The 13,119-nt window shown below is 52.1% G+C and overlaps 1 protein-coding gene across 2 annotated transcripts in view; it reads left to right on the top strand.

Moving 5' to 3' along the window:
* The window catches only part of Tmem51 (transmembrane protein 51), a 49,669-nt gene that overhangs the window by 33,307 nt on the left and 3,243 nt on the right, over nucleotides 1–13,119 (top strand). For both annotated transcript variants that reach the window (XM_026781770.1, XM_005352883.2), the window contains exon 2: nucleotides 11,872–12,409. In XM_026781770.1, the coding sequence (XP_026637571.1) occupies nucleotides 12,069–12,409 (341 nt within the window). In that variant the 5' untranslated portion in view covers nucleotides 11,872–12,068. The remainder of the gene's footprint in view (nucleotides 1–11,871; nucleotides 12,410–13,119) is intronic.

Below are 13,119 nucleotides of genomic sequence, written 5' to 3' on the forward strand. Positions count from 1 at the left end.
GTGGGCATCAGATCTCCTGGAGATGGAGCTACAGGTGTTGTGAGCTGTCTGATATGCGTTTTAACTATTGAGCCATCTCTCTAGCCCTGGGAAACATGATTATTCTCATTTTAAAGATGAGGAAGCTGAAGCTTTAAGAGGCATGGAGAAGCCAGATGGTGGTGGCGTGAGCCTTTAATCCCAGCACCTGGGAGGCAGACGCAGGTGAATCTCCGAGTTTGAAGCCAACCTGGACTATAGAGCGAGTTTAAGGACAGACAGAGCTACGTGACTCACAGAGAACCCCTGGTGGTGAAGTGAAAAGAACCGAGCTTTGTCCGGAGCTCCTGGCAGAAACTGCCTTGGTCCCATCTTTTGCAGCGTTCACTTCCCCGAGGCCACCACCTGTGAGGCTATAAAACCACCACCTTCCCCTCTGGCGTTTGTCCCCAGCCACCTCCAGTCTCTGGCCCACCTCACCCCAGTTTGCTGGCCTCCCTGGCCTTGACACAGCCCACAGTCTTTGCCCAGTCCGAAAGGGGCCCTTCAGGGCTTCTGCAGACAGCCACATGCCTCAGAAGGATTAGCCAACATTTAATGTTTTATCACAATCTGACGAGCTTAAGGCCTGGCTTGGCCTGGCCCATCCACAGCTGAGCTGTGATCAGGGTCTTAGAGACAAGGTTTTTATGCTCATCGGACCGGGCAGCTTGAGGAGACCCATTTGACAAACCCGGTTGTTGGAACTGACCCAACCCCTGCCTCCAGACATGGGTGTGGGAAGAAGGCCGCAGTCTTTGGGGCCTTTTCCTTCTGATCCCTTGCTAAGTGAACTTCCTCCCTGTATGGTCACCTGCTTCATAACAGCAAAGGCACTAAACAGCGGACAGTCCCTTTGGTCATGATATCACCCACGCAGTCTTCTTTATCTCATCCGGTCGGCCATACCCTAACTGGTCAGCAGCAAGCTGTGTGACCTGCCTACACTCAGGAACAAACCCAAGTGCAGCAAGGGCTGGGAGACATGGCCCAGAGGTTAGGAGCACTTGCTGCTCTTGCAGAGGACCTGGGTTCTTTTCCCATCGTGGTTAACAGCCACCTGTAACCCCACTTCTAGAGGATCCAATGCCCTCTTCAGGCACCAGGCACACACGCGGTACACACATTTGTCTGTAGGCAAAACACCCATGCATGTGACTTAACAAAATAAAAAAATGAAAAGCTACCACAAACACTGGGTGGACAGGCCCCCTTTAGAGTTTGTTTGGAGAAAGATCCTACAAAACGGGACAATTCTACATGGCTCTTACAATATCAAATAAACATATGTGGATAAATCTCTTTGACACAATATCACTTATATTATTATAAGTGATAGTAATACCATATTATCATTTATCGGGTGAAGGTAGACTAAACTCATACGATAAAAACAAGTCAAGATTTAAAAAAAAAATTATTTCCTTTTCTTTCATGTAAATAGAACCCACAGGTCAGGTGTCAGGGTTGAGTGACAGCTCTGTGGTCATGAGGGACCCAGACTCCTCTTATCTTTTTGCTCTGTCACTCATTACCTCTGCCTCCTTTACCACCCAGGATGGTTGGATGCCTGAGCCCCAACCATCACGCCCACATCACAACCAGAAAGAAAGAGGAAGCACATCTTTTTCATTGACGAATGCTTTATGGGTGTACCCCCCCCCCACTGAGTCCACTGCTACTTGGATCTCATTGGCCATAACTCGGCCATATGAAGCTTCAGTCACATGAAGCCCCCCCTTCCTAGGAGGCTGCGTAATGCTGTCTGTGTTCTGGGAGACCATGGGGAGCTAAGTGTCGGGCGGGAGAGAGCAGACATAGGAAGCAACCTCACCGACCACACAAGAATCCCAGCAGGGAGAAATGTCACCGTCCCTTCTCCAACCTTCTCCAACTCAGGTAGGAAAAGGGACACAATCAGCCATCTCCCCTGCTTCGAGGTGAGTTGGGCTACGCAGGTCTCCTGGGACCTGCTGGGTCCTTCTGGCTGAGGAGAGGCAGGAAGCCAGCTAGGCCCTTGCCCTGCTCTGACGTTTTCCAGCTCAGGAGTTCTGCCAGGCACCTGAGGAGATAAGGAGCCTTGCTGTGTCCTGAGGTACGCAGCACAGCTGTGGAGAACACAAAGCAAGTGGCCAGAGATGCCTGGAGCATGAGCCAGGGGGCCAGCGACAGCAGAGGAGAACACAAAGCAAGTGGCCAGAGGTGCCTGGAGCATGAGCCAGGGGGCCAGTGACAGCTGTGGAGAACACAAAGCAAGTGGCCAGAGGTGCCTGGAGCATGAGCCAGGGGGCCAGCGACAGCCCAGGAGAGACTCCTGGTTCTGCCTCCCCCGAAGCTCTGTATCTTGGTGTTTGCTGTGTAAGACAGTCACTCACGGCTGGAGACTTCTTTCTGTGCAAAGTGGGGGTATGTAGAAGGCACCCTTCCAGGGCTGCCGGAAGGGGCAGGAGGTGAGGTGGGAAGGGCAGTGGCCTTGCAGGTTGTCAGCCAGAGGGAGAGAGATGCTGAGTCAAAGCCCCTGCAGGGGTGTGTTCTAGCTGACTAAGTGCCCAAGTGCCTGTGTTGAGGTCACCTGGGACCTCAGAATAGAACTGTGTTTGGGGACAGGGCCTTTGAAGTGGTGACCAAGCTGACCTTATCATATGGGTGTTCCTTTTCCTTCAGTGCAACTGGTGTCCTTACCCAAAGAGGAGAGGGCAAGCCTGGCATGGTGGTACATGCCTGGCATCCCAGCACTTGGGAGGTGGCGGCGGGAAGATCAGGAGTTCAAAGTCATCTTCAGCTACCTAGTAATTTTGAGGCTAGCCTGGGCTCCTCAAGACCCTGTCACAAACAGAACAGGAGCGGAGGACATTAGACACCACACAGAAGGATGACCAAGGGAAGTGGCCTTAAAGAAAGCAACCCAATCAGCACCCTAGCTTTGGGGAAGGCCCCTGTGTGTGGCCTGGCCATGGTAACCAAGCAGGCCAGTCCTGGCCATGACTCTCCCCGCTCCTCCTGGCTCTCACCTCAGCCTGTTACCAGGTTAATAGTTAAACAACCCAGTACCAATTACTCAAACCACAGCCAGAAAGGACCAGACCTGTGGGGACAGAGTGACTCACGCTGGAAACAACTCAAGGAGAAAGGTATTTTACCTCCTGACCTGGCAAGGGTTTCTGGGAAGGAGCTAGGGTGGGGATCAGGGAGGTCTCCAATGGATCGGGTATAAGCGTCTCGAATCTGCTGTGCCATTCGCTGTGTGATCCTGAGCTGTGTGACCTTGAGCAGGTGTCTGCACTTCTCTGAACTTCAAGTTTTCTTTGAAACTCTTCCTGAAAACTCATCACGGAGGTTTGGAAAAGTTGAATACGATCATGGCTTTTATAACTCAAAGCATGATTGCATCAGAGGAACAATGAGTTGTTGATAAGAAGTAAATACATAAGGAATAACATAGATGGCATGAATCAAACAAATAGTAATATTCAAAGGATAATGAATAGGTCATAAATAATAAGGAACACCCGGGACGCAGCCATATGATGCGGATGCTGGATGAACCCGTCGGACACCTGAGTGGGACCGCTCAGATGCTCCAGTGAGCAGGCAGAGATGGAACCTGGCTCACCAGGTGATACCTGAGCATCAGACAGGAAGATCCTGAGCTGGGGTCCACTGCTCCAAGGGAAAAGGCAGACAAGCGGCTCTGAAGGGAGAGAGTTGCAGAAGACTCACTGGCTCCACCCAGCACAAGAATGTTTTTGGAGGTTTTCAAACTGCCTTCACCTTGCAACTTAAAAAAAAAAAATCATGGACAACCTCAGCCAGCTAGGACCCTATGTGACTTAGGGTCAAACTCCCTCATGGGGTAGGTTCTTTTTTTATTTTCAAGTAGCCCAGGCTAGCCTTGAACTTACTACGTAGCTAAGAAACGACCTTAAACTCCTGGTCCTCCTGCTTGCATCTCCCTAGTACCTAATCACACGAATGGAACTGGGGTTCGAATCCAGGGCTTCATAGATGCTAGACAAGCCAGTTTCCTTGTCAACTGAGCCACACCCCGCACTCCCGCCTCCCCCACCACCACCACTTGGGACCACCAGATGTGAGTCTGGGAGCGCAGTTCTGAGCCTGAGAAATCAGAGCGGCTATGGATGAGGTAGCAGAATGCCTTTTCTCCCTCAAGTCTGCTCCACGTGGCAGTCAGGACACCAGCTCGCCAGGTCATGGCAGAGCCTAGGTCAAAGTGCAAAATCAGAAGGCAGGCCACTTGCTGGGGCCTGCTGCACAGGTTCCAGAAGGAGTGACTTGCAAAAGGTCACCAAGAGGTTGTGAATCCAGAGGAAGCCATGTGTGGCCCCAGTCACACCGACCGCTGTGGACCGGCAGATATAGGAACACTGCCCGTACCCACATCCCCAAGGGTGCCCGCTGACAGCACATTCTCTCTTAGTTCCCAGTGTTCAGAAGTTCAAGTCACTGTTGACTGTTGACGTCAACCAGGAGGGCAGGCTCCCTTTTCAGGCTCAGGGTAGAACCAGTTTCTTTTTTCCCCTTGCTTCTGGAAGTTTCCTGCACTCCTCAGTGTTCCTGTCCCGTACAACACCACCCACTGCCACTTCCTCCTTTGACCTCTTCACCTCTGTCATATAAAGACATCTGTAATTCTGTCGGTTGGACCCACTATCCAGAGGAATTTGCCCGTCTCAGTTCCTTGGCTCAATCGTGACTGAAAAGTGCTTTGGCCATATAAGGTCCCAATCTGGGAGTCCCGGGGATTACTGGGCATGTGTCTCAGTTGGGAGAGTGCTTGTCTAGAATGTGTGGGGCTCTAAGTTTGATTCCTGGCACCATATAAACTGGGCATGGTGGTGCACACCCAAAACCCTAGCTCCCCAAAAGTGAGACAGGACAGTCAGAAGTTCAAGGTCATCCTTGGCTAGCTGGCTTGGGTTCTATAAGACTTTGTCTTTAAACAAAAGGGGGAAAAAATCCCGGGGCTATCTTGAAGTTAGCGTGTGTCTGGGCTACCGTATACCACCTCCCAAACTCTAACGAGCACAGTTGTGAGCAGTGCAGCCTCTGTCTGAGACACACTCAGATCCCCTCGGCCCGTTCTGACATGGCCTCCGTTATGCATACCGCTCCCTGGGGCTCTGTGAAGGAACAGAAACTCTAGATTTTATTAAATCCTTCTTGCCCCTCTCTGCTCCTCTGGGTGACGTGGTCTAGGGAACGTGAAGGGATACAGTTGCTCTCTGAAGCTGCTGTGTACCCTGGACAGACACTCTCAGCAGGGGGTCCCTGGGGTCAGGACAGTTAAGCAGTGTGTGTGTGTCCCTGGGGTCAGGAGGACACAGACAGTTAAACAATGTGTGCAGCCTCCCTGCCAGGCCCATCCTCCTTCTCAGACCTGGCCAGTGCCTCAGACGGTGTCGGCTCTGCTCTTGGTAACTCCTCAGCCTGTGGATCCAGGACAAGCAAGCCTCTGTGTACCATGAGCCCTTCCTCCATAAATGAGCAGAGTTGGGACAGTGCCTCCTTTAGGCTCACAATTGTATGACAGGCTCAGCTGCACAGACCACGAGGCATCTGGCACAGCCAGGGAGGAACCTGGAGGCAGCCCAGCCCATGGCCATCCATCCTCCTTTGCCAGCATGGCAACCCAGTTACGGCTCATCTCAGAGAGGCCGATGGAATCAGTCAGAGTTGGTTCCAAGTATCAGAGTCATTTAGAGTGGACAATGCAGGGGCCTGGCTGCTGCTCAGTGTCCATGGGCTCCATCCCCATTGAGGAAGACAGGCCACCAGTGTAATGATTCCAAGGAAACACAGAATTCCCCTGGGTATAGCGGTATATTATTTGTATTTTGATAAATAAGTCTTGCCAGAGGCAAAGCTAAAGCCACTAGAGGTCAGGCAGTGGTGACACACACCTTTAATCCCAGGATTTGGGAGACAGAGTCAGACGGGTCTCTGTGAATTCAAGGCCATCCTGGGCTTCACAAGATCAATACAGAAAAAAATCCAGGTGGTGGTGGCGCACACCTTTAATCCCAGTCCTAGGGAGTCACACACCTTTAATCCCAGCACTAGAGGGAATATAAAATGGGAGGAAAGAGAAGCTTAGTCTGCTTAGTCTGTGGTCACCCACCCTTGGTAGAAGTAAGACTTCTCTAGTGGCTTGGCTGCTTTGCTTTTCTGTTTTCGGGTTGAACCCTAATTTTTGTCTCTGGGTTTTTATTATTCGTGCTACACCTGGGACTCGTGGGCTCCTTTCCCATTGAGGAAGACAGGCCGCCAGTGTAATGGTTCCCAGGGAACTCAGAATGCCCCTGGGACTGAGGGATTGGATCAGTCTTGTCTATAGAGCCAGACATTAGCCACTTGCTAACAGACCAGCTTGAGACGAACTCCCGTGGGAGACACGGGTTCCTTAACCTGCCTCCTGTGGACAGAGCCCCAGGGATTGCAGGGCAGACTTAATGTCTTTAACTTATCAGACACATAAGTGAATTAGTGAGGGACCTGGTGATGTCGGCTCATGAAGTCCACCAGCGCCTGTGCCAGGAGCCCAGGAGGGAAGCTGCCTCTCTTCCCGGCAAGGCTAGGTGCATTCTGGGAGATGCCTGCTTTTCTGTTCTACAGACTGACTCGGGTTCCTCCCCTGGACTGCCCCATCTCCTAGCCCAGACCCCATAGGCAGCTCGAGATGCTGCAGAGCCATTTCTCCTTCTCCCTGCCTGTGTCTCGTCCCTTTGAGAGGTGCTACCTGGGGTGAAATCCACACGTTGTTGAGTGAGCTGTGCTCCCCTCCCAGCTCTACACTGGCTGTGTGACTTTAGACAAGTTGCTTTGCCTCTCTGAACCTGGGCTTCTTTATAAAACCGAACTGATCGCTTTTGAATGGTTGCTATGGTTTGGCTGTTTCTTGAGTGTATCCCTTGAAGGTTCTGTGTTAGAAGCTGGGCACCCAGTGTGGCAGCCTTGAGGCCATTGGATCTGAGGAGATGCCTAGGTCAACAAGAAAGTCACTGGGGAAGAACTCATGTAGTTCTCAGTTAGTTAGGGGCAGAGTCAGGGTTTCACACCATAGCCCAGGCTGGTCTGGAGCTTACAGTGGTCCTCCTGCCTCAGCTTCCCAAGGGCTTGGGGGCCAGGCAAGCATCTCACTGTCACTCACACATGAACTTTCCCCCTACTAGGGAATCGTTGGTCTTTCTGATGGGCTGTGTACAAATGTCACCCCTAAGCCCCAACACACAGAACGGCCAGGGATGGATCTAAATCAAACTCTCAAAGTCAAAGCAATGTTCGCCTGCCACTCTCTCTGCTTTTGTGATGACAGATGGCAGAACCCGTCTGCCTAGCCCAGGGAGTGGCCCCGGGGATTCAGCCTTGGCTCAGGATAGGGAGGGTGGCTTCAGAGTCAGCCAGATTTGCTTGTGAGTCTTGACCCAACTGCTCACCCGGACAGAGAGTGGCTCATCACACAGTCAGTGGCCGGAAATACTGGATGAGTGCCCGTGGGTACCTGACTCTCACTGAGCCGGAAAGCCACGGGTGTCACTAAGACCTCCAGCCTTTTCCTCACCACAGCTCAGAGGCTTGCTCGTGCCTGCCCAGCTGCCCTCTGGCATAGCAGCCCTGTCCTCTGTCACCTTGACTCATTTTCCCAGGTGTCGAATCACAGAGATCTCCTGTGCTCCTAAACAGGCACCTGATACCTTTGGCTCTAAGTCCTGGGGGGAGGTGGCCCGAAATTCCCTGACAGACAGGAGGACCCCAACAGCAGGGGCAGCTGGCTCTAAAAGCAACCGTGGACGGAACTTGGCAGGTCTTGCTGGAACTCCTTAGTGGTCAGAGTAGCACACCCTGAGTCCCCAGAATGAGATCCCCTTCCCAACTGTGGCAGGCAGTGGTACTGCAGGGCAGTGGCCAGGAGTCTCTGGGGTGCAGCAGGCCACTTCGGTCTGGCAAGCCCTCCTCCCAGTAAAGCCGATGGCAGTGCCAAGGAGCCTCCTGGGAATAGACTTTACTTCCTTGCTTCTAAACTGCAGAATGGCCAAGCAAGGCTCTGGAGACCAGCCTGGGCACTCTGGACCCCCGGAAGCCAGAACTCTGTGCTCAGTGTCTGCTGTTGTTCTGAGTTCACAGTGCTGTGGGAGGGGGAAGCAGGGGCCCCACCACCGAGCCAGCCCCCAGTCCTTACTGTCTGCTTTCATTACACTGTTTGTCTTAAAGTTGGAGTCCATGGAAATTGGGTCCAGCTGAGAACGAGCAGCCACGACCCACTCTGGCCTCAGCCAAGACGAGGGAGCACTCTGGTATTGAAGCAGAGATGCCCCCCCTCCCCCAGCTGGGAGGACCAGAGAGTTGGGCTACTGCAACCTCAGCCCCTCCGGGGAATTTGATAAGATCACTTCTCAGGCCCCAGTGGCAACCACCTTCATTCTAGTTACTGGGGTATCATTTACATATGAGAACGAGATGTGGGTGTCCTGTAACTCCTGAGTTAGACCTCAGGAATCCTTGCCTGTCGGTACCTACCTGGGCCTGGAGGTTCCCCTCATTGATAGAGATATGGGCTCACCGTTTAAACCTGCTGGGCACTCATTTGTCCAGTCCACACGTATTCGTTAAAGGCCTGCTCCATTCCTGGCACAGTGTGCTGGGAGCCAATGCATTATAGCAAGGCAGACAAAAGGTGGCCTTCTCGAAGCTGAGATTCAAACGCAGGGGACCAGGGAGCCAAAATGAGAATGTTGCAGACTGAGATGGTGGCATCCATCTGTGGGGAAGAGTGTTACCTGGAAACTGAGCAGAGGCTGTTTCAGGCTGACACGTCGGAGTGGCCTTTCCCCTTAGTCATGGCTTTTGCTATGGTGCCCATCCATCCCTCATGCAGTGACCAGGATGTGCTTCCATTTTCTTCTCTGGAGCCATGGTCAGCCTGTGGAAGAACTTAGAAGGATTGGGGATCAGTGTGGCCCATAGATTATCATTATTCTGTGGCCCAGAACCTATAAGTTCTATGGAGCTTTGACTCCCTCCCTCCCTCCCCCTTCCCTCCCTCTGTGTGTGTGTGTTGCATGCTTGCATTTGCACAGTTGTATAAGCCTATGTATACGGTAGGAAGGCCAGAGAAGGACAGCAGGTGTCCCGCTCTATTGCTGTCCACTTTTTCCCCCGAGACAGTGTCTCACACTGAACCTGGAGCTAGGCTTGCAGTCAACAAGCCCCAGTGATCCTCCTGCCTCCATCCTCCAGGTCCTAAAGTTACAGGCACACATGGCAGAGTCTGTTTTTTTTTTTACCTGGGTCCTGGGGATTTGAACTCAGGACCTCACACTTGTACAGCAAACACTTTGCTGACTGAGCCATCTCTCCAGCCCCCACTGTCTTCTTTTGGTACCCCCTTTTTAGATAGCCCACCTATGTCCCACCGTGGGCACCTCACAGAATCAAAAAGCCCACGGCTTCCTTAGACTGTTCCGTCTCTTGTTTTTCTAGGTGGATCCACAATGGAAGGTTTTAGCTTGACAGCTGTGCACGAGTGTGCCCAGTGTCCCCCCAAGAACCCCAGGCGATCTCCTCTTTCCTCTCCTAACAGGGCATTTTAAAACCTAGACAGAGCATCGTCTGTGTGCCACCAGGTTGCCTCAAACATGCGATGGGCGGGCAGGTCCAGCTCTGGGGTCTAGAGAGCAGCCTGTCAGAGCCGAACACCCGTCTCTGCCCCCATCCCAGGCCGCTGCTTGTTAAGGACATGCTGACGGCTATGTGGCCCAAATCGTCTAAGCATAAAATTAGCTTCTGTGTCTGTTCTGCAAGGGAAAGCAAACTGGGCTAAATATACCACAGGGCCATGGGTGGTCAACAAGTCAGATATGAGACAAACAGCGGGCCAGTGGGAACTGATTTTCCCAGGGGCCTGTGGGTTGAAGACCATAGGTTCCAAAAGCAGCTGCCAATGGACTTACGATACTGCCAGGGTGTAGCCCTGACAGTTGAGTGCTTGTCCAGCATATGAGGCCTTCCAGCCTCAGCAGATGTAAACCAGATGTGGTGACACCTGTCACCCCAGCACTCGGGAGGAGACAGGAGGATCAGAGGCTCAAGGTCATCCTAGGCTATATAATAAATAGGAGATCAGAGATGAGACCTTGTCTCAAACAATGTAGCAAGCATCCTGCATGTATGACAGGCTAGCCCTTCTGGTGCCCTGCAACCGTCTGTGCTCTATACACCATGAACACACACACTCATGCCTTCCATGTCCCTGTGTTCATAGGGCACACAGCATGTGCTCATAAGTCACCTGCACATGTAAGCATGCATGTGTGTTCACACCCCCCCAGATCATGCATTCACACACATGCATGTGTGCCTGTATGTATATAGGCATGCGTCTATATGCCTATACACATACACACATATGCCCACGCACACACCTGTGAATTCTGCATGTGGCCATCACACCAATGAAACTTCCCTTCTTTGAAGCTTATAGAAGCCCCAGCCTGAGCTTGGACCCCTGCTGCCCAGCTCCATGGGTCACACATCCCTTGTCTCTGCTTCTGGAGTGTCCTCACCTCCTCCTAGGCACCTGCAGTGTCTCCCATGCAACTCTCAGGTAACCAGATGTACCAGAAATATTTTACTGGGTGGAAAAAAAAGAAAAAAGAAAAAAAGAAGAAGGTGCGGGCTTCAAGCTGAGAGAGAACGTTGTCCTAGATATTTTTAGAGTGACTTTTAACCAAGCGAAGAGTTTCAGATGAAGGTGAAAGTTTCACAAGAAAACATCTCACGGCATCTCGTTTCAGACTCCCTGATCAGCTGTGCTTTTAGAAAGTCGGAAAGAATGCAGAGTTGAAAACAGGGCCTGTCCATCTCAGTGCCGACTGTGCAATCCTGCCTGGCCATGTTTCCTATCCCCTCCCCCCACACACACACACTCCACACCACCCTGACCGAAGTATGGGCATACTGGGACCTTGTCCTCTCCTCCTCCGTGACCTCCAATCTATCCCATTAGACTCCCTGAACCACGGAGGGTTCCGGAATTCCAGCTCCCATGAGCTGGGTCTTTGAGCTGCTTCTCCGGAAAAGAGATCTGTTTGTTTGTTTGTTTGGCTGTTTGATTTGGTTTGGGGTTCTCTTAAATGCAGAAGATGAGGCTGTACAGACTTCTGCCTCCTTTCTGAAGTGGGGGAAGATGGAACCGCTTATGTTTCGGGACAATCCCAAGCTCTCCGTCCATGTCACTGGACACGCACACACTCACTTGAGACCCTGCTGTGTAGATGGTTGAGGCAATGAAGAGGCCAATGGGAGAGACAGGCCAACCCCAGTAGCTAGTGGGGCATACACAAACACCCAGAAGGGGGTGACGTGGTAACCGCAGAGGTGCTAGGAGGGGAAGACCAAGGTAGTGAGGCCAGTGGCTATGCACATCCTTCTAAGAAGACAGATTTTCTCTTCCAAGACAACAGGGAGCCAGTGAGGGTAGATACTGACCCCAGCAGGCTGACTGGAAGGAAGTCATTAACTCCTGCAGTCCCGTGTCCCATTCCCCGTCTTACTGACCATGGCCCAGTGATGCTGTCCCCCCAGTGACCCCCCAAGCTCTCCTAGGAGAGACGTCATCAGACCACACTTCATTAAACCTCACAGCAGGTTTCGGTTGCTCCCAGCACTGACCTCACGGGCCTCCTGCAGGGGCAAATCTGATTTTCCCTTTTAGCATAGGGTGGTGGCTAGAACATCTGGAATGTGTTAGAGGTAAGGCCTGGGTGGAGCCTGGTAGCTTCCTGTAGAACTCTCCAGACCAGAGCTGATAATCTCCCTTCCACTCTCTTCTCTCAGACCTCTCCTCATCCACCCCGTCCACGCGAGATGCCTGGCATTTGAAGAGAGCCATCGTCTGAGCATCTGCTGAGGATTCTTTTTACTGTGGCATTGGAGAGTTTCTTTGGTACGAGGAAGGCGTGTCTGTCGCCACTACGGTTTTGTAATTTCCTCTTCTTCTATCTTTGAGCCGGGGCTTGCCCCTTTCTGCTGCCATGATGGCCCAGTCCAAGGCCAACGGCTCACACTACGCGCTGACGGCCATCGGCCTGGGGATGCTGGTCCTCGGTGTCATCATGGCCATGTGGAACCTGGTCCCTGGTTTCAGCGCTGCAGATAAGCCAACGGCTCAGGGCAACAAGACAGAGGGGGGCAGTGGTATCCTCAAGAGCAAGACTTTCTCGGTGGCCTACGTGCTGGTGGGCGCGGGTGTGATGCTGCTGCTGCTGTCCATCTGCCTGAGCATCCGGGACAGGAGGAAGCTGCGGCAGAGCGAGGAACTGGCCCATATCCAGCAGCAGGCTGGAGCTGTGCCTCCCACGCAGGAGGAAGACAGGTGAGACATGACCGGCTGCTCCCTCCCAGGGGAGGGACACATTCGCACATAAGTGAGAAAGAGCTTCATTTTATGAGTCTGTGTTTCCACTCTCTTCCAGGAAGGTGCCTCATGCCCTTTCACAAATATACCTTCGCGCTTACTAGATACAGGCTTCCCAATTCCTGCGGCTTAGGTGGATTACAAGGTGTCCCACAGAAACGGGTGGGGACTGGGGCTCTAGGTTGCTTGTTTGTCTCTTTGTCCCAGGTGCTGTGTGTGTCTACTTTGATTTGAAAAGATCACAGTACAATATTTCACTTGACCCCAAAATATCACTAGCATATTTAAAAGGTAGATGACAGACAGGCGGGGGGGGGTATGTGATAAAATTTGGCATCTCTCTTAAGGTTCATTTCTGTGACTATGATTAAAAACACTCTGACTAAATTAACTTAAGCGGAAAAGGATTTATTTAATTTACAATTCCAGGCCACTGTCCATCATTTTGGGGGAGCCAAGGGGACAGGAACTTGAAGCAGCTGGTCACCTCACCCCCACTGTCAAGAACAGAGAGGGATGAGTTAATGTATACAGACCCTCGTTTTTATTTTCATCCAGTCCACAAAATGCTGCCACCCATATTCAGGGTGTACCTTCCCACCCCCATTCATTGGCATAATCATGATAGCACTCACACCACACACACACACACACACACACACACACAC

Source organism: Microtus ochrogaster, chromosome 10, assembly GCF_000317375.1.
Source record: "Microtus ochrogaster isolate Prairie Vole_2 chromosome 10, MicOch1.0, whole genome shotgun sequence".
Lineage (NCBI taxonomy): Eukaryota > Metazoa > Chordata > Mammalia > Rodentia > Cricetidae > Microtus > Microtus ochrogaster.